The following is a 21258-nucleotide window of genomic DNA, read 5'->3' as shown; positions in this document are numbered from 1 at the left end:
AAGAGAAGTAAAAAATAGAATGGATAAACAAAAACTATTTAAAATATTTTCAGTAAACATTAATGGCTTGAATAGTGAAGCTAAAAGGAGAAGAACTTTTCACCAATTAAAAAAACTACAAGAAGTAATATGTATACAAGAAACACACATAAAAAGTCAAGATCGGAAATATTTAGAAAATAGAAAACTAGACAAACTTTTTGTAGCATCAGATACCATAAAAAAAAGAGGAGTAGCAATTTATGCCAAAGAACACTTGAACCCAGAAATGGTATATAATTCAGAAGACAGAAGGATACTGACAATAAGTATTACGAGACAACAGAAAAAACTCCTGATAATAAATATTTATGTGCCAAATCAAAAACAAGAACATTTTTCCAAAGTCTAAAAAATCTATTAGTAACGCATAACAAGATGGAAATATGTATAGTTGGAGATTTTAATGCACTACTTGACGAGAAAAAAGATAGGAAAATGCAAGCCGGACATTAAAAAATCAGGAAATAAATTGCCAAAGGAGTTTTTGCAATTAGTTGAAGAACACCGGTTAATAGATGCATGGAGAGTAAGAAATATAGAGAAAAATGATGATACTTTCTATTCAGCAAGGCATAACTCATGGTCCAGGATTGACATGGTATGGATCTCAACGACATTAGTTCCAGAAATAATAGAAACAGAAATACTTCCTAACACATTTGCAGATCATAGTCCCGTAATGTTAATGCTAAAAGATAGATACCGAAAGACAAGATGGAGAGTGAATAAAAATTTATTAAAAGATAAGGAATTTGATAAAAGGATGCAAGAAGAAATCACAGAATTCTTTAAAGGAAATATACAATCAGAAAGCCCAATAGAAATAGTATGGGATACATTCAAAGCATTTCTGAGAGGTTGTTTCATTAATCAAGAGGCCTGGAAAAAGAAGCAAAGAAAGAAGGAATATGAAAATATTAACAAACAAATAGGGAAGGAAGAAGAGAAATTAAAAAACAACAATGTTAGGGGAATGGAAGAAATAAAATCAAACCTAAGGAACTTACATCATCAAATGAACCTATTATCAATGCAAGAAATATAGAATTTGCCAAACCTCAAAAGGAAGTTGGGCCCCCTCCAACCACTGTCTCCAAGATGAGAGGGCAAGCCGGATAGCTGACGCCTCCTTTTCCCATATCCCCCAGTTGCGTTCAGCATCAGAGAACTTTCTGGACACAAAAGCGAGGGCGTGCAGACGGCCGTCGTCCCCCTCCTGCAAAATCGCAGCCCCCATAGCCACATCAGAAGCATCGGTTTGCACAATGAATTTTTTAGTTTCATCCGGTCGTGCCAAGACCGGCTCCGAAGTGAACATCCGCTTTAAATTGTCAAAAGCCTCCGCGCAAGCAGGAGACCATTTGAGCGGGGCACCAGGTTTCGTGGCGTCAAAACCCTTCCCCTTGGTTTTCAATAAATCAGTTAGTGGTAGCGCAATCTGGGCGAAGTTATTGATGAAATTTCTGTAAAAATTGGCAAAACCGAGGAACATTTGCAGTTGGCGCCGGGTTTTGGGGGGTTCCCAGTCTAGCACAGCTTGTATTTTAGCTGGATCCATCTCCACCCGCCCCTCAGAAATGCGGTAGCCCAAGAAATCAATACAGGGTTTGTGAAACTCACATTTAGACAATTTGGCGAACAGTTTGTGCTTGTGTAACTGGCTGAGGACCTTGCGCACCAATTTAATATGAGAAGGAAGGTCCTGTGAATACAGCAACACATCATCAAGGTAAAGAACCACCCCTTTGAACAGAAAGTCATGAAGGACCTCATTAATGAGGTTCATGAAGACCCCCGGAGCCCCTTGAAGACCGAAGGGCATAACCAGATATTCAAACTGCCCCAAAGGTGTGTTAAACGCAGTCTTGCTTTCATCCCCCTCCCTGATGCGCACCCGGAAATATGCGTCCCGCAAGTCAAGCTTAGAGAAGATCTTGCCTTTAGCGGCCTCAGCCACCAAATCCTTGATGAGCGGGAGAGGGTAGGCGTTGGAAAGAGACACAGCATTCAAACCCCGATAATCCGTGCATAACCGAAGCCCCCCATCCTTCTTCTTCCGGAAGAGCACAGGAGCCGCAAAAGGGGAGGAAGCAGGGCGAATGAAGCCCCGCTCCAGATTCTTGTCAATAAAGTTGCGGAGCTCATCTTTCTCCGCTGGCCCCATCGCGTAAATTTTCCCTTTAGGCAGTTTACAGTCAGGCAAAAGTTCAATAGCACAGTCAGTGGGGCGATGGGGCGGTAACTCGTTCGCCTCCTCCTCTCCAAAAACTTCAGCCAAGTCTCTATACTCAGGAGGCAGAGACGCCAACTCTTCCGGCTGCAAAACAGCGCAGGGGAATTGCGTGGCGGGCCGTTCACCCCAAGAGTCCAACCACCCATGATCCACGCATTTCGGAGACACAAATTTGATCTTCCCCTCCTCCCAAAGTATATAGGGGTCATGAGTAAACAGCCAAGGACTGCCAAGAACCAAATCAAATTGTGACTTCGGGGTAACAATAAAAGACCGTTGCTCCCAATGGTCGCCAGCCCCCAAACGCAAAGGCATAGTTTCGTGTGTACAAGGTTCCATGGGGGCCCCATCCATTTGGGTAAAAATGATAGGGGATTTCAGGGCGGAAACCCCCGCTTCGAGTCCCAGGATCACTTTAGGGCTGATCAAATCCCTCCCGCACCCAGAGTCAATCAATGCCCTTACTCTGACATGAGTTCCCAGGATGGGGTTCATTAAGGATACAGTCACAAAAAAAAGGGAGGGGGTTTCTCTCACCACCTTCGGCGCAGCAGTAGAACGGCCGTGTCGCTTCGCGCCACTCACAACAGGCCGTTGTCGTTTTCCGCCGGTTCTCCCACCAAGTCCTCCTCGGACTCCGCCGCAGCCAGCTCGGGCTCTCCCGGATCTTGGGCAGCCTGCAGAGCCTTGGAAAACTTCGGCTTAGCGAGCCCTTTCTTCCCGGGCAGCGGAGTCTTTGCCTTCGGCGTGGGGGGCTTGTCTTTACCTGGGCGGTTTCCACAATCCATGGCAAAGTGTCCTTTCTCACCGCACCTTAGACAGAGCCCCATCTTCATGCGGAGGTCCCTCGCTGATTCTGACAGGCGTTGAGGCCGCTGCTTTGGCATAGTGGACGTAGAGGGTCGGCCTCCAGTCGCAGCCAGGTCGAGTTTGATCATGTTGAGACGGTCTTCAGCGTTTTCAGCTTCCTGTACCCAAGCCATTAGGGAGATAGGGTTGACCGACCGTAAAACAGTCTCTCGTATTTCAGCATTTAGTCCCAGTCGGTACATCTCCGCTAAAATGTGATCTGGGCAATCTCGCAGCTTCGCGGCTTGTTTGTGGAATTCACGCGTGTATTCTCGAACTGAATTCCGGTTCTGCCGGTAGGTACGCAGGAACGCTCTTGCTCTTTGGCTCGCGTTGACATCCTCAAATCTAGCCCTGAGCGCCCACATGAATGCGCGTAAATTGAAAAGTTCCGGACCGCGGTCATTGGGCAGCCCAACATACCATGTGGCGGCGTCTCCTTTCAGCCTTGCTGAGATGACATCGATTAGCGCTCCCTCATCACGGAATAAGTGCCGGCTCTCCGCAACGAACTTTTGAACTCGCACCGTGAAATAAGCGAGGTCATCCGGGTTGCCGTCAAACGTAGCTTCCAGGAGATCTTTAGGTCGAGGTCGCGGAGTTCTCATCGCAGGGCCCAGCGGTGCCTGACCCCCCATGAGAGGAGGGCCCGGGACCGCTGGTGGAACCCGCAGTGGCACCAGCGGCGGCGGTAGACCAGGTCCCGGAGGCCCTTGCAGACCCCCCGGCGGTGGCAGCGGTGCAGGCACTCCCGGAGCAGGTGGCGCTTGTGGAGGTGGTAGTACCGGCAGCGGAGCATGCAGAGGTGGCGCGGGTGGTCCCTGCGCAGGCGGAACTTGTGGTTGCGGGGCATAATCCGCTAGGAAATTAGTCATTCGAATGTCCATCATCCCCGGCAACGCTTCCATCACATCGTGGACCGTGCGCATCAGATCCCTCACCGATTGTTCCAGCTCCTCCAGCCGTTCCCCGGTCGACTCCTCCGGGATCGGCTCCCGAGGTTGGTATTCAGGAGGCGGCCCATAGTCTCCCTCCGTCTGGAAGTCTGCAGCTCCCTCTGAGGATCTTGCACGGGCTCCCTCCCCCACCGGCTCAAACATCCAGTCTTCCACGTCTCTCCGATAACTCCCAGTCTCCCCCGAACTCCCGGAGTCGGGAAACATTCCTTTGTCAAAAAGACTTTCTCGAAGCCCACTGCCTCGCCGGGAGTACACCTCCCTGGTGCCTTGGGTGTTGTACAAAGCCCAGTCATCCTGTGCCGGTGTCTTCCGCGCACCCCAATTCGAAGGGGTTGGAGGCGGCCAAGACAGGTAGGCAGGCAGTCGGGGAATCGCTCCCCCCACAGCACCTTCCCCTGGTGCGGTAGTTGTAACAATCAAAGGTGCGGAGGTAGTGGGGACCGATCCTGTGTCCCCCTCCGTGGTAGGTAGGTTTCCCTCAGACCCGCTCATGGTCTCGCCAGAATCGGGACGATAGGAGAAAAGGAGTTCTAACAATATGTTGGATCCCCAAGCATCGAGAATAAATCCACGTTTCAAAGAAAGTAAAGTTTATTTCAAAGCATTGGAAAGATACTCAAACACGTTCTTTGTTAGAACTGACTACAAGCAGTTAGGGCAGACATGATAAAGGGATTCAAGTTAGATACACAACCAATGGATAACGTTCCCGCTGGCGGGCAGGAGAAAACGGTTGCTTGCTCAGGTCCTGGGAACCAGGCGAACGGTAGACATAACACAGGTGCAGTTCACAGGCTTGATAAGTAAGAAGCTAGCAGCGAAGCATACTCTCCCCCTCACATCCTCCAGTTGTTTTACTTTGGCATTACAGCAGGGAAAACACATAGGCCAGCTGGCAGGGACAGGGATCACCTATGTACAATCAGAAGTTACACAGAACACCATGGCAGCTTGCTGACAACAAGTAGCGAAGATACAAGTGAACAATGATACGACTCATGATATCCAAATTCAAAAAGGGACTAGGCAAGGTTGTCCTTTATCCCCACTACTATTTATTTTTACCTTAGAAACATTAACTGAGCAAATAAGAGACAATACTTTAATTAAGGGGCTCAGAATCAAAGGAGAAGAATTTAAACTGCAAGCATATGCGGATGATCTAGTATTTATATTAGAGAATCCAACAACATCAATAATGAACTTGATACAGATAATACAGGAATATGGATCAATGGCAGGGCTAAAAATCAACTTCAAGAAAACAAATATATTAACGAAGAATTGTACAAAACAGCAAATAGAGAAAATTCAAGCTTTATCCATGATGGAAATAATAAAAAGGACTAAATACTTAGGAATTATATTAACAAAAAGAAATATCACTCTAATAGAAGACAATTATAATAAACTTCTTAGGGAAGTGAAGAATGCCTTAGAAAAATGGAAAGACTTAAAAAAATTGTTGATGCGGAAAATTGCAGTTATTAAAATGAATATCTTTCCTAGATTTATATTTCTGGCACAAAACATCCCAATTTTAAGAAAAATACTTATTTTAAGGATTTCAAAAAATATGTAATAAATTTATTCGGAATAATAAAAACATGCAGGATAAAAAAATAAATGGGGGGCTTTGGAGTTCCAAATTGGAATCTATATTACAAAGCATCCACACTAACATGGATAAAGGACTGGATAACACTAGAGAAGACTATATTATTAAAACTTGAAGGACATAATTTAGCAATGCAATGGGGTGGCATAAATATGTGTGGTATGAAGAAGATAAATTTATAAAGAACTTTACACAACATACATTAAGAGGGTCATTGATGAAAACATGGAAGGAAATCAAAGCACGATATTATGTTAAAACCCCAAAGTGGGTGGCGCCAATAGAAGCCTTAACAATACCAACACTGATAGAAAAATACAAAATAGTGTCTTATGAAGATTTATTAGACAAAAATAATAATCTGAAAACTGAAGCGCAATTAATAACTCAAAATGTAAAATTTACATGGTGGGATAAAATGCAATTGATCTCAAGATATAACATAGATAAGAAGAAGGGCTTTTATAAAGAAAACAACAAATTAGATAAAATATGGCTTTCCTCTAGCGACAAATTAATTCAAAGGTTATATAAATTATTAATAGCGGACTATATGACAGGTGAGGAGATCAAAAGAAGTATGGTATCATGGACTAAAGAGCTACATAATATGATAGGGGCAGAACAATGGACAAAGGTGTGGGATTCAATAAAGCTAATGAGAGCGATTCCGTATAAAGAGAACATTTACAAGATGTTCTACAGGTGGCACTGGACTCCCGAGAAATTAGCGAAATGTTATGTAAATACTAACAGAAATTGTTGGAAATGTAAGAAAAATGTGGGAACATATATGCATATATGGTGGAAATGCGAGAAAATACAAAGATATTGGGGAAAAAACGTATAAAATGATAAACAAAATAACAGGAACACAGATAGAGTTTACACCAGAAATTGCTGTATTGAATATTTTTCCGATACATACAGTAGGTCAAATAAATACATAATAATCTATCTCTTCACAGCAGCTAGAATATTAATAGCCAAAACATGGAAGGAAGATCAAATACCTTCAAAAAAAGATATAATAGATAAGATGTTGTCAGTTGCCGAAATGGATAGATTAAGTTTAACATTACAGGGTAAAAGTAAAGAAGTTTTTGACAAATGTTGGAAAATGTTCTATGTATGGTTAGAAAATGTATATAAAAGTGACTCACAAGAATAAGAATGTAAAACAGAATGTTAATATATGGTGGAAAATATTATAAATATTTTTTTAAAAAAAGAAAAGAAAAAGAAAGGTTGGAAACTGCATTAGTATTCCCAAGTAAAGAATCCATGCTGGGCTGTGGCAAACCACTGGTCCACTTTTAGTCTTGGACTGAATCCAATTTAGGACTGCCTCCAAATACACACCGTGCCTACCTGGAAACCCTCAAATTGAACCTTATTTAGAATTATTCTCAGGATCCAGATCCACTTTCTCCCCCCCCTCCAGTCAGATGTCAGGATCATAGTAAAATCAGTTCTCAACACCAGTCACTTCGAAGAAAGCTAACTTTATTGAGACATTGATAGATACCATACTGGACATGAGTTATTGTTAGGACTGAAGCTGAACGCGTGAAGGTTACAGATATAGTGCGTTCAAGTAAAGGCACTAAAGATCAGGACCCAATCACCCCACGGTATTTGTCCGCCAGAATTAACAGTCAACTACCTCCCACACTAAGCACGTACCTCTCCCAGAGCATCCCTCCTGCCAAAACTGTTGCCTACCCCCCCCCCCCAGACACGTAGCCTCTACATAGCAAGAAAAACAGAATAACAGACATTTGAGAAGCCAGGGCATTTGGCCCCACTAAGGTGACAAGCCTCTGGCACATCAAAGAGAGAGGAACCTCCTCTTTCAGTGGCAGGCGAGCTGTAAAATGCATAGGGAGCCTGACATCAGGTCACATACCTGAACTCCCACTTATGCCCCCTCCTCTTTTTCCAACCCTGGAAAGAAAATATTTAATTTTGAACTCTGATGCTTATCCTATAACTAGGAACAGAATCCTTCCCTAAATTGGACTTTTGTTTAGGTTCACTGCTTTCAATTCTTGTAGGGTGAATTTCTGACTGGCCCCAAGCCCCCTGCGCTTGCATAGTTCTTTTATCCCAATCTTGCCACAATGATTTAAGGATTTGCTGCATCTCCTTGTGGGGTTATTTGCTACCTAGATACTTGGGCCCTTGCTTTGGAATGTGGACCTGTAAAGATGGAGAGTCTGTCTCTCATCATGTCCCTTTGGCCTCTTGCTTCCCATCTTGAGTGGAGTAAACAGTGTTTGGATTCTCAGAGTGACTGGGTTTTTAGAGAGGCTTCTAGTGTGGGGTATAAACACTGAATATTTATTTATTCAATTTATACCCTGCTCTCTCCGCCAAAGCAGGCTCAAGGTGGCTTGCATAAAATTCCACATAAATACAATTAAAACCAGTCGAAAATAACATAAACGTAAAATGACATAACATTTCATTTAAAATAATCCTAAAGTGCTGGAACATGGTCTAATAAAGTGTGAGAGCAAAGGTTTCAAGTTAGTAATACTACTTAAGGTGATGGTCCAGTCATGATGGTATTCTCACCAGCTCGGATTGTTCGACTTATTTGTGTGGCGGGGACAGGCTGTAAGTAGTAAGGTGGTGAATCCAGGGCACAAGGACACTCCTCCGTGTTTGATGCGGCTCCTTAGTCAAAAGCCTGGTGGAAGAGGTCCGTCTTGCAGGCCCTGAGGAACTGTAAAAGGTCCCACAGGGCCCTGATCTCTTCCACGAGCAGGGCCGGCTCACCAGTTAGGTGAACTAGGCATTCGCCTAGAGCACAGGGCCCCGGATGGGGTGCCGAAGTTCGCCTCCCCCCCAAAAGCTCATGTGCCACCGTTTGCCTCCCCTGCTCCACCGCTGAAGCAGCCGCGTCCCCAGCCAGCCAGCCCCGTGTCCCCCGCCCCCATCCCCAAGTGCCACTTTCTTCTGCAGCAGCTTCCAGCAGTGGAGAGGCCAGTGAGTGCGGTGGCAGGGGGAGGGAGGAAGGAAGGGTGGGGGCGCGTGGGGACAGACCCCCCCCGGGAGACCCCCCCTCTCCAATCCCCCCCCGTTCTCCAGGCCGGCTGGTGGTGCCGCACCAACATGGACGGAGGTGCAGAGGAGATGTGGAGTCCCCCTAGCCTCCTGCACAGTCCCCCCTCCCATGCATGCCAGGTGCTGGCATCCGAGCGGGGGGGGGGAGGGAGGTGTTAAGGCAGGAGGAAGGCAGGGGGCTTAGCGCTGCTGCAACCAAGCCAGCCAGCCCCGCGTTCCCCACCCCCATCCCCAAGCGCCGCTGTCTGCTGCAGCAGCTTCCCCGTGGCCGGGCAGGGGCAGGGGCAGGGGAGAGGCGGCCTGGCCCTTCTAGGCGACCTCTGTGTGGTGGGGCAGTTGTGGCTCCGGTGTGCCTGGCCATGGGGGAGCCGGTGGTGGCGCTGCTACTGCTGCAATGGGTCAGGGCTGCACGGAGGAGGAGGCTGCTGCTGCTGGGAGCCCCCTGGAGGCAACGGTGAAGGCAGGAAGGAGGTGAAGGCAGGCAGGGGGGAGCGAGTGCCCGACAAGGCCAGTGAGTGCGGCGGCAGGGGGAGGGAGGACGGGTAAGGATGGACCCCCCAGGAGACCCCCCTCTCTGATCCCCCCGTTCTCCAAGATGGCTGTGCAGAGGAGATGCGGCGTCTCCCTCGCTTCCTGCACAGTCCCCCCCTCCCGTACACGCCAGGTGCTGGCATCCGAGCGGGGGTGGGAGAGGGAGGTTTTACGGTGGGAGGAAGGCACGGGCAGGCTCAGCGCTTCTGCAACTCGCGCTGCTGCAACTTTCGGGAAGCTTTGCTTCCCTTCCCCCCCCCACATCTCCAGGCCCCATGGGAGGTTGGCATCTGCGCCTCGCCTAGGGCGCAGGAACACTTCAGGCCAGCCCTGTGCACGAGCTCATTCCACTAGTATGGAGCCACCACTGAGAAGGCCCTGGCCCTGGTTATAGTCAGCCTGGCATCCTTTGGGCCTGGGAGGGCCAATTGATTTTGGGACTCTGAACGCAGTGCTCTCTGGGGAACATGTGGGGAAAGGTGGTCCCTTAGGATTCTTGGACCCTGACCATAAAGGGCTTCAAAGGTTAAAAGTAGCACCTTGAAATGAATCCATTATGCTATCGGCAGCCAGTGCAATGCTTTCAGTACAGGTTGGATGTGCTCCCACATAGGGAGATCCATTAACAGCCTGGTTGCAGCATTTTGCACTAGCTGTAGCTTCCAGATTTGGGACAAGGGTGGCCCCATGTAGAGAGCATTACAGTAGTCCAATCTCGAGGTGACCATTGCCAAGTCAGTACACTTGAGGAAGGGAACCAGCTGCCTGATCAGCTGAAGATGATAAAAGGCTGACTTGGCAGTGGCTGCCACCTGGGCCTCCATTGTTAAGGAGGCAATCCAAGAGCACTCCCAAACTCCTAACTTCCAGCGCTGGCACCAACTGTGCCCCATCGAAGGTCGGGAGTGGGATCCCCAGCTCAGGCACAGGACCTCCGTCTTTGTCAGATTCAGTTTCAATTGACTTATTCTAAGCCAACCAGCCACAGCTTATAAGGCCCGGTTCAGATCTTCTGGTGTAGAGTCAGACTGGTCACCCAACAACAGATAGAGCTGGGTGTCATCTGCATACTGGGTGACACCCTAGCCCATGCCTCCAGGCAATCTGGGCAAGGGGGCACATAAAGGTAAAGGTTTCCCTTGCTCGAAAGTCAGTCAAATCCGACTCTAGGGGGCGGTGCTCATCTCTGTTTCCAAGCTGAAGAGACAGCGCTTGTCCAAAGATGTTTCCATTGTCATGTGACCGGCATGACTAAAGATCAACGTGCACAGAATGCTGTTACCTTCCCACCGAAGCGGTACCTATTTATCTACTTGCACTTTCTTGCTTTCGAACTGCTAGGCTGGCAGGAGCTGGGGCCAGAGACGGGAGCTCACTCCGTCATGTGACACTAGGGTCTCGAACTGCCAAACTACAGACCTTCCAATCTGCAGCTCAACATCTTAACTTCTGAGCCACTGCGGCCCTACCAAGGGGACGCATATAGATGTTAAATAGTACTGAGGAAAGTATCACCCCTTAAGGCATTCCACAAATCAGTGGATGCCATTGGGACAGCTGTCCCCCTAGTGCCACCCTTTGTCCCCAACCCTGAAGAAAGGATGTGAGCCATTGCAAGGCAAGCTCCTGAACTCCAATATCGGCGAGACGGTAGATCAGTAGCTGATGGTCAACCGTGTTGAATGCTGCTGACAGGTCCAACAACAATAGCACCGCCGATCCACCTCGATCCAGATGCCTCCAGAGGTCATATTATATATATGTATACTCATCTGTTTCTGAACACAGTTCAGACTGCTAGTTCTTACCTTAAAGGCCCTTAATGGATTGGGGACCAGGGTACCTGAAGGACCATCTCCTCCCATCTGGCCCACCAGTTAAGATCTCTCAAGCCAAGCACTCCATGCCTCTGCTGTCAGAAGTGAAGTGCATGGTGACTCGAAACAGTGCATATTCTGTGGCGGCACCTCATCTTTGGATTAACCTCCTCATTAAGGCTTGCCTGGCACCTGCTTTACTTTCTCTTAGGTGCCAGGCCAGAACACACCTTTTAACCCATACTTTTAATTAGGGATTTTATCTTATCAGCTTTTAATGATCTGCTTCTGTTTTAAGGATAGCTTCTATGATTCTTATGCTCAATCGCTAGTTTTTAATGGGTTGTCTTTTTCTACTGTGTTTTTGGATTGTCAGCAGTTGCCTCAAGCAGGACTCTGGAGAGGCAGCGCAGAAATATCCTAAAAATGAAATTATTTTAAGTGCTTGAAATTTGCTAATTCCCCAACCTAGATATTTGCATTGTCCCCCTTAATAAACTTTATTTCTGTTTTCACCGTATTCAGATATCAGTATTCTTTCCTCATTTGTAGTGTGGGACCTTGTCACTTTGTCACAGACCCTTTAAAATTGTATGTGGGTCACTGCATAGGCCTGAGAGTTTTTAAAGCCACATGTAGATTCTACGCCAGCAGCACCTAAGTGTGAGAAGTGGTGGAAGGAAGATATTTATGCTAATTTATTCTGTATTTGGGCTCAAATTTGAGTACAAGATATATTCTCACTGACACGTATTTAGGGTACACATGTGTGTCTTGACAATACATGCTAACATAGCGCACAGAAAGAAGGGAAATATCCTGTCAATGAATGTATGAAAAAACCCCAACCTGACCACAGTTTAAAAATTCAGTTTGTGCATGTTTCTGCTTATACGCATCAGAAAACATTGTAAACTAACAGACAATATTTCCAAGCTGCCCTGAGACCTTGGAGACTTAAATTTGTGTTCTTAAAATGTTATGGTAAACATCACAATACAGTATTTGTGTTTTTGAACATATTATAGGTCTGACAATACAAGTCACAACTGGATGCAGAGTTAAGCATGCTTACATCTTTGTGGGACTGTGGCCTTTTTATCCAACTCTGAACTCATTTTCACCAGAATAGTCCCACAGAGGTTACTGGAGTCACACAGCGTCATCATGACTTTCACTTGAGAGAGACAAGGCCGTTTGACTTAGGGCAATATCAGGAGTAGTTTTGATGAGCTGAAGGAAGTAACCATGTAGGAATATATGTGTATATATTTGTGTCTGTGTGTGTGTGAATCCTGTAATGCTGGAAGGGGGCCAGTCCAGCTGCCAGACTCTTATTGAAAAACTAAGTCAGCCAAGGTACTATAAAGACCCAGTAACCGCTCCAAATGGAAACTGAGAATTCCCATCTTGAAAACAAAAGGCCAAATCCTACATTTCGTACTTAGGCAGAAGTCTCCTCATCGTTGACGTCAATGGGAAATTTCTGCAACCAAGGAATTGACACAGATATACAGTATACTATTACGCTCAGCAAGTTACCTAAGGGAATTTAAAAATAACTTGGATATCTGTTTTTCCAACAACTCTTTCATTTGTTCTGTAACGTGTTCTGTTTGAAGAATTTAAAGTGCTTTTCTGCCTAACCATGATAACTGATGCTTGAATGCAGTAAAGGCTTGTAAGGGCATTGATTTAAAGAAAATTGCAGTGTGGAGTTATACCCTTCTAAGACCACTGAAGTCAAAAGGCTTAGGATGGTGTAATCCTGTTAAGCACTGCACCACTAGTTACACATCCAACTTATGGCAGAAATAATTGGAGAATGTTATTTTTTGCTCGACTGGAGGGGGGGTTGTCATTGATTGGACCCCGAATTTTGAATGCAGCACAAAATCCCTTTTAGAGCAATGTGGTCCAGAAAATGGGGAAAGGTGCTGGAGCAGCTATATAATCTGGCGCTACCTCTTTTTTACAAGCATTTGCAGCCTGCTGCTGCGAGCATCTGAAATGGCTACAAATGCCTTCAGGCGTGGGCCTTTGGCAGAGAGAAAAGAGCAAGAAATAGAGGACTCTTCTACATCACCTAAAATCTGCTTGTACATTTTCCACCCAGCAAATAACATGACCTGAAGTTGTTTCATTTAAACTTACTTCTTCTTCCTCCAAGCCGGTTAAATCCCAGAAATAACTCAGTCTCATCTGCAAACGCTTCCAATTTTCAAGAAACATGGTGGCTTAAGAGAAAGAAAACCCCATTTTAATCACAAGAAACCTTCAGGGTGCAAGATACTCATGTGCACACACACACACAGTTTATTAATAAAAATTAAAAATAAATTACCATGTCCATACAGAGAGGTCTAATATCAAACAATAGAAAACATACACCCAAAGCCATCTATCAAATAAATCCAAGAGCACGAGATCTCATTTCTTAAAACCTTAACCAGCTAAATTGTTGATCATCTGTGGAAAATACTCCTTTATTGGAAAGGAGAGTCAAGACTGGTGACCATCACTCCAAACAATCTACCTGAGTCAAAATACCCGGAACTAAAAAAAAAAGAACGGATTGTCCATTATTCTATTCATTAAAAATTGATCCCCCCTTCTTTAAATTTATGGTATGCTAAATTATGGGACTCAGGTGCAATTATGTGCATTACCAGAACATGAAATATATACATTCCTCTACCGTAAGCATGTGACAAATCAGAGACAGAGAAAGAAGAGTATATACAACAACGTGATTGCTCTTGATAAGGTATAGTTGGTAAGACAGATTTCTGGTATTAGCTACATGACACTATTCTTGTATGAACTCTGCTGGTTAGCAATATGATTCTAGGCTAAATTCAAGGTACTTGATCTGGGCTTGGAATACTCCAGAGTGCACCTGCTTCAGTATGGACTATTCTACATACTATCATTTGCTACTGAAAATTGCTTGGTGGCCCTGCCTAATATCAGACTAGTGGCTACCTCAGAACTGGCCTTCATAGTTCCCAGACCAGAAGGTGGCATCATGTAATGGGTGAAAATCTGAACCAGTTGTTATGAAAGGTTTATGTATGGATTATATTTTCATATGACAGCCAGTTCTGACTGGTTACTTAAATGTTTATGGTGTCATCATGATACCCAAAGCAACCTTTCTAAATTGTTATAATGTGATCTGAGCATCAACTTTTAAAACACCTTTAGAAAGCCACTGAAATCTATTACAAATACATCTTATTTGCATTACCCACAACAGTTTTCAGTTACATGCAAGGTGAAGCACTCAGAGCAACGAAGGAGAAGGCTTGTTTCAAGATCACCAAAGACCAGTGAGAGGAAGTCAGCATGGCTGAGGCCTACCAAGAAGAAGCTTGTACTAGGATGCTACTGTACACACAGAATGTGGCAAAGGCAGGGGGCAAAATCCACTGTTGTTACCGTTATGTCTGGACATAAGGAGGCATGCCTGGACTTGTCTGGCAGGCCACCAAGATGGAGACTTGGAGACGCATGTCTGGGCTTGTTTGGGCAGGCCACCTAGTTGTAGTTTGAAACCCCAGAACAAAGGCAGGCAGGATCCTGGAACCTGCCTGTGGATTGGCCCCTGAAGGCAGCAAATCTGGAGCCTGGAAGCCATTTGAACTCACCAGTTGCATGGGGACTGGGAGTGGTTTTAGATGTATATAGTTCGGGCAGTTGCCCCATGTAAAGCATTCCTCTTGAGATGCAATAAACTGCTGCTTGTTGAAATCACTCTGCCTTCGCCTGCTATTTAACACCGGTGACGAGGATGGGATCTTTCTAGCATGGCTAGAGGCCAAAAAAGCTGAATCACCTCAGGGGAACCATCACCCCAGACCTGCAGTAAATGTGGCCACATCTCTCGTGCCTGCCACAGCAAGATTTCCCGAGGCACACCCAGAGCACCATTGCCCAGCCACCTAGGGGTCCACTGTGAGTCCACCCGCCATGAAAAGTTCTACACCACCAAGTTTCACCTGATCCAGAGCGACTGCCTGCTAACTAGAGAAAAGATACACGTGCTAGTGGAAATCCAAGGGTCCCCCTGCAAAATGGAGGTTGACTCTGGCTCAGCATTCTCCATCAACTCCATTGAGGCCTTCAAGTGCATCTGCCCCAGAGGCGGGCCCCACCTAGAACCAACTGGACTGCTGCTCACTGACTTCCAGGGGAAACGCATTCTGGTTCAGGGCACCGGCAAGTTCTGGATTCATTACAAGAACTTTGATGGACTCCTTGACCTGATCATCACAGAGGGCCGCTGCACCAGCCTCCTTGGCCTCGCGTGGTTTAACCTGCTTGGTATCCAGGTGACTGGAGTTCAGTGCATCAGCCAACAGGACTTTGATGCCATCTGCCAAGAGTTCACCCCTGTCTTTGAGGGGACCCTTGGCTGATACACCAGACCCCCAGTCTCACTGCACCTTGACCCGTCCATCGTGGCCATCCGAATGAAGGCCTGATGGGTCCCCTTCACACTCAAGCCCAAGACTGATAAGGAACTGGATCGCCTCATCATTCAGAACATCCTGGAGCCAGTCTCTCACACTCACTGGAAGACACTGCTCGTCACCCCGATTAAGCCCAACGGGGATGTCCAAATATGTGCAGTCTCCAAATGCACACTTAATGAGCTTTTTCAAACTAAATCTATAGCTCGTCTTTTATATGGCTCTCAATTGGGACTCTCCTCTAATGTCAAAATCCTTGAACTGGTTCAGTCCACATTTTTTAGATCTCTTTTCAGTGCACCTAGATGTACTTCCAATGTCATCCTTAGACAAGAAGCTGGACTGCCTAAAGTAGAATTAAAAGTATGGGAACATACATTACACTACTGGCTAAGAATCCACCTTGAACCCAAGGGACTAATTCCCCTGTTATTAGCCTCTGATCCTTATCCTATATGGTCCTTAAAGATAATTGATAAAATTAAGCTGAATGGATTGGAGCCAGAAGTCTTGCTGGATATGGGACTGAATAAAACGAAAGCTTTAATTTCTCAAAGGCTAACTGACATTGAGTCCCAAAATAGTGAGGCAATACTGCCCTTAAGCTATAGGAGTTTGAAAAAAGGACCAAGCTATATAGTACCCTCATACCTTTCAGATATCACCCATGAGAGGTACAGATGGGCTTTCTCAAGAACACGTTTTGATGCATTCCCAACTGCAGTTCTACAGGGTAGATTTTCTCAACAGCCTATGCAGCAACGATGTTGTTCCTGTTTGAGTAATGCGGTTGAATCAATTACACATCTACTCTTACATTGTGAATATTATGAAGAAGAAAGATGCCAGATACTTATTCCTCTACTTTCTAGATTTAAGCCATTGCGATATTATGTTGATTTTAAACCTGAAATTCTTTGGATATACCTCTTAGAAGACAGTCAAAAACCTGTATCTTACGTGGTGGCAAGGTTTTGTGCACTGGCTCTTAGAAAGCGGAACCATTTGTCTAAGAAACTGCTAAGGGCTGAAGTATGAATTTTAGCTGTGCTCTGATTTTAATCTTTATGTATTAGTTGTCCAAGTTGTATTTTAACCTTGCTGGTCTCAGTAATAAATTTGATTTGATTTGACACTTAATAAGGCTCTTCAGCACCATGCCTATCAGGTGTCCGTCATCAGGCACCTCTTCATCTCCCTTGCTGACATGAAAATCTTCGGGAAGCTCGACCTAGCCCAGTTTCAGCAAGCTGCCATAGACTTCTGTGTATAGCTAACCCCCCCCCCCGATCCTTCCGTTGGCATCTGTGCATGCCTATTGTATTCTGCACTGTATGTATGCTTGTCTCATGCATTCCTTTCTATGAACGCTAGCTTAATCTTATCTACAAGGCCACAGGTGCGGAGGAAAGGAGGCTCAGCTTAGTCTATAATGAATTAGAGCGTGTGAAGTGCTAATTGTTTATCTTTATGGTAACCGTTGCTTCTCAGACTCTGGGCGCGAATCTGAGAGTCCAACCATGTAAGCGGGAACCAAGTCCATTGGTTATTGTAAGTTTTGAATGTGCTTCATTATCCCATGTCCCGCCTGTCCCAGGTATTCTAAACAGTGACCTTGCTCCTGTTCTATCATGGCTTCAATAAAATACTACTTTGCTTAAATGTGTATTGGACTGATAGCTGTGGGGATCGGACATTCTGTTTAGAATCCCTTTTTCTCTATCGTGCCGAATCTACTGGAACCAGTATGAGCGGTGCCGAGGAGGAACCATCTAAGATGGAACCTGGAGATGGGACCACTCCGGTTATGTCGACCCCACCGGCCACAACAACACCAGCACTGGGGGCAGATGGGGGAACCGTCTCGAAGAGCATTCATCTGACTTGGCCGATAAACCCCCCTCACCCAGCCAAATCGGCTTGGGATAATTGGAGTAACTTTGATGCGTTGGCTGCTCGGGAAACTTTCTCCCAAAGAGGGGGAGGTCTCCGAGAAAGCATGTACGATCAGGGGCTTCTGACAGGCCAAGGACGGCCGTCGTGGGGGACCCAAGCCGACCAGGCTGGGAAGCCGTGGATGACGAGTCGGCTAGAAGAACAGCCGAACAGATCCGGAAATGGAAGAGAGGGTGGAAGATATCGATCGAACCCTCCAACAGCTGATGCAGACGGTGGAAGAAGTGTTCCACCAAATACCAGATTTGGTGGAGAGGTCGGTCGAGACCACGATGGCCAGGAAACCCATGCCCCAGGCCCCTCTGGTGGGACCAGAGGGACCAGCCCTCCCTCCACCAGGGGGACCAGCACTGCCTCCCCCAGCAGGACCGGGAGCACCGGCGATCCCCCCCCCCACAGCCAGGTGGCCCGGGGCCAGGGAGAGCACGCCCAAAAGACTTGCTGGAAGCAACGTTCGATGGCAACCCTGAAGAGCTCGCCTATTTCGCGGTGCAGGTGCAGAAATTTGTACATCTGCATGGCGACTTGTTTCCAGACGACAGCAGTCGGATCAACATAGTGGCAGCCCACCTGAGAGGTCCGGCGGCGTGGTATGTGGGTTTGCACAACGCGAGAGGCCCGGAACTACAAGACCTACAGGCGTTCATGTGGGCACTGAGAACAAGGTTCGAAGACCTGAATGCAGGACAGCGGGCTAGAACATTTTTGCACACCTTCAAGCAGGGACGCCAAACGGTGAGGGAATACTCAGCCGAGTTCCAGAATCAAGCGGCCAAACTCCCCAACTGGCCAGAGCATGTCCTGGTAGAGATGTACCACGTGGGGCTGAACCCGGAGATTCGTGAAACTGTACTCCGATCGGTAGACCCGATGTCCCTACTCTGCCCAAGAGGCAGAAAGTACAGAGAGTCGTCTACAGACCCTGCGTCTCGACATGGCAGCAGGGGGGGGGGAAGGTGAGCCAACACCCTCCTCCCGTAAAGACTATACCGCCTCGTCTGGCGGAAGCTGCTCGAGAGCAGAGGCTGCGACTGGGGCTTTGCCTGAAATGCGGAGAGCGGGACCACTTCGCAGCGGATTGTGGCCAGAAATCACCAAAAGAGAAGCCTTCGACCCCAAAACAGCGGACAACAACTCCAGCCAAAAAGGCGTTGGGAAAGCCCAAATTTGTGAAAGCCCTACAAGCCTCCCCAGAAGAAGATGACGGGGAAGCCGGCGAAGCGGAACAAGAGCCGGCGGGAAACGAACAGGTCCTGCCGTAGATGGCGCACAGCGGCAGGACCCTCCTATGGAGGCGCCAAAAGTGGTGAGCGAGCCCCCCTCCCTTTTTTCATGACTGTGTCATTAATGAACCCCCTGCTGGGGACTCATGTGCGCGTAAAGGCGCTTATTGACTCGGGGTGTGGGAGAGACTTAATTAGCCCAGCCGTAGTGTCGGGCTTAGAAGCCAGGGTGAAGAAGCTCAAAGAACCATTGATCTTCACCCAGATGAACGGATCTCCCATGAAAGATCCCTGCCTATATGAGACTATGCCGTTATGCATGGGGGCGGGAGAGCATTGGGAACAGAGATCCTTTATAATCACCCCACAAAGCCATTTTCCCCTAGTATTGGGGGCCCCCTGGCTCTACAGCCATGACCCGTACATCCTATGGGAGGAAGGGAAGATAGAATTCATGTCGCCGAGATGTACGGGGCACAGGTGGGAGCCGGGATGGGGGACCCTGCCAGCCAAGAACTTTCCGGCTGCGCTCCTTACGAGAGAAGAAATTTCCTCGTTGCCTAAGGAGTACAGGGACTTACCCCCGGCGTTTGGGGAAGAAGAAGCAGACGAGCTCCCCCCCCCATAGACATTCCGATTGCAGCACTGAGCTAGTCCTGGGGGCCAAGTTGCCAAAAGGGAAAATCTACGCCATGGGGCCGGCTGAGAAAGAGGAACTTAGAAAGTTCATTGACAAAAACCTCGCTAGGGGATTTATCCAGCTGGCCACCTCCCCGTTTGTTGCTCCAGTCCTCTTTCGGAAAAAGAAGGATGGTGGCTTAAGACTCTGCACGGATTACCGGGGTTTGAATGCAGTGTCAGCCACAAATGCCTACCCAATGCCGTTAATCAAGGACTTACTGGCAGAGGCAGCAAAGGGGAAGATTTTCTCCAAACTTGATCTACGTGATGCCTACTTCCGTGTGCGCATCAAGGAAGGCGACGAAGCAAAAACCGCCTTCAATACACCGTTAGGCCAATTTGAATACCTAGTAATGCCCTTCAGACTTCAGGGCGCTTCTGGGGTCTTCATGAACTTGATTAATGAGGTGTTACATGAACATTTGTTCAAGGTAGTGCTTGTTTACCTAGACGACATTTTACTGTACTCCCCCGACCTCCCCTCCCACCTAAAATTGGTCAGAAAAGTCCTCACCACGTTACACAAGCACAAACTGTTTGCTAAGCTGTCGAAATGCGAGTTCCACAAAACACACATAGACTTCCTCGGCTACCGCATCTCATCAGATGGGCTGGCGATGGACCCGGGGAAAATAAAAGATGTGATGGGGTGGGAGGCACCCAAGACTAGAAGGCAATTACAACCATTCCTATGTCAGCAAGCTGCCATTCTGTTTTCTGTGACCTCTGTGTACATATCCTTTCCCTGTTACACCCGGCTTGGCTTCTATCATCCTGCTCCTGCTTTGGAATGCAAAAGATAACTGCTGGAGGTTGTGTGGGGGAGAAGATGCTGTAATGCTTGCCTATTGATTTTCCCAGGACTACTGCACCTGTGTTTTGTCTGATGTTCTGCCTGGTTCTCATGTACTGGGCGCGCAACCGTTTCCTTAGCCCGCCAGCGGGAAAGATATTCATTGGATCTGTATCTGTTTGAAGTTCCTTTATTATGCTTGACCTAACTGTGTATCCCCAGTTCTAACAAAGAACGTGTTTGAGTATGTCTTCAACGCTTTGAAATAAATTTTGCTTTTCTTTAAAACGTGGATTTATTCTCGATGCTTGGGGATCCAACATATTGTTAGAACTCCCTTTTCCTATCGTTCCGAATCTGACAAGATCATGAGCGGAATTGAGGGAAATCTACCTAACACGGAGGGGGACTCGGGATCGGTCCCACAAACCTCCGCGTCTTTGGTGTTCACGACTGCAGCCTCCATGGAGGGTGCCGTGGGGGGAACGATTCCCCGCCTGCCTGCACATCTGTCTTGGCCGCCTCCGACCCCTTCGCAATGGGGTCCGCGGAAGACTCACCAGCAGGATGATTGGACTATGTACAACACCCAAGGCACCCGTGAGGTGTACTCCCGTCGGGGGAGCGGATTACGTGAGAGTCTGTTTGACAAGGGATTGTTCCCGGAACCTGGGTCTACCTCGGAGAAGGGGAGCCCCAAGCAGGACCTCGAGGAGTGGATGTTCGAGCCGTCGGGACCGCGTGGTCACGCAGAAGATGAGGAGGGCACCGGAGCCTTCCAAACGGAAGAGGACTATGACCCACCCCCGGACTACCGCCCTCGGGACCCCATCCCGGAGGAAACTACCGGGGAACGTCTAGCAGAACTGGAAGACTCGGTGAGAGACTTAATGCGGGCATTCCAGGATGTGATGGAAGGCCTGCCGGGAATGTTGGACGTTAGAATGGCCAATTTCCTGGACGCACACGCCGCGCAGTTACAAGTTGCTCCTGCACCGGGATTTCCCGC

The 21258-nt window shown here is 47.3% G+C and overlaps 1 protein-coding gene across 1 annotated transcript in view; it reads right to left on the bottom strand.

Annotated features, from left to right (window-relative positions):
* LOC107114506 (anoctamin-2-like) overlaps positions 1–21258 on the bottom strand; it is a 278223-nt gene that overhangs the window by 128438 nt on the left and 128527 nt on the right. The window contains 1 exon segment of the mRNA XM_015416015.1: positions 13276–13358. Within this exon segment, the coding sequence (XP_015271501.1) occupies positions 13276–13358 (83 nt within the window).

This window comes from Gekko japonicus, unplaced genomic scaffold, assembly GCF_001447785.1.
Source record: "Gekko japonicus isolate JY-2015 unplaced genomic scaffold, Gekko_japonicus_V1.1 scaffold159, whole genome shotgun sequence".
NCBI lineage: Eukaryota > Metazoa > Chordata > Lepidosauria > Squamata > Gekkonidae > Gekko > Gekko japonicus.
This window is presented reverse-complemented; position numbering and strand designations above follow the sequence as displayed.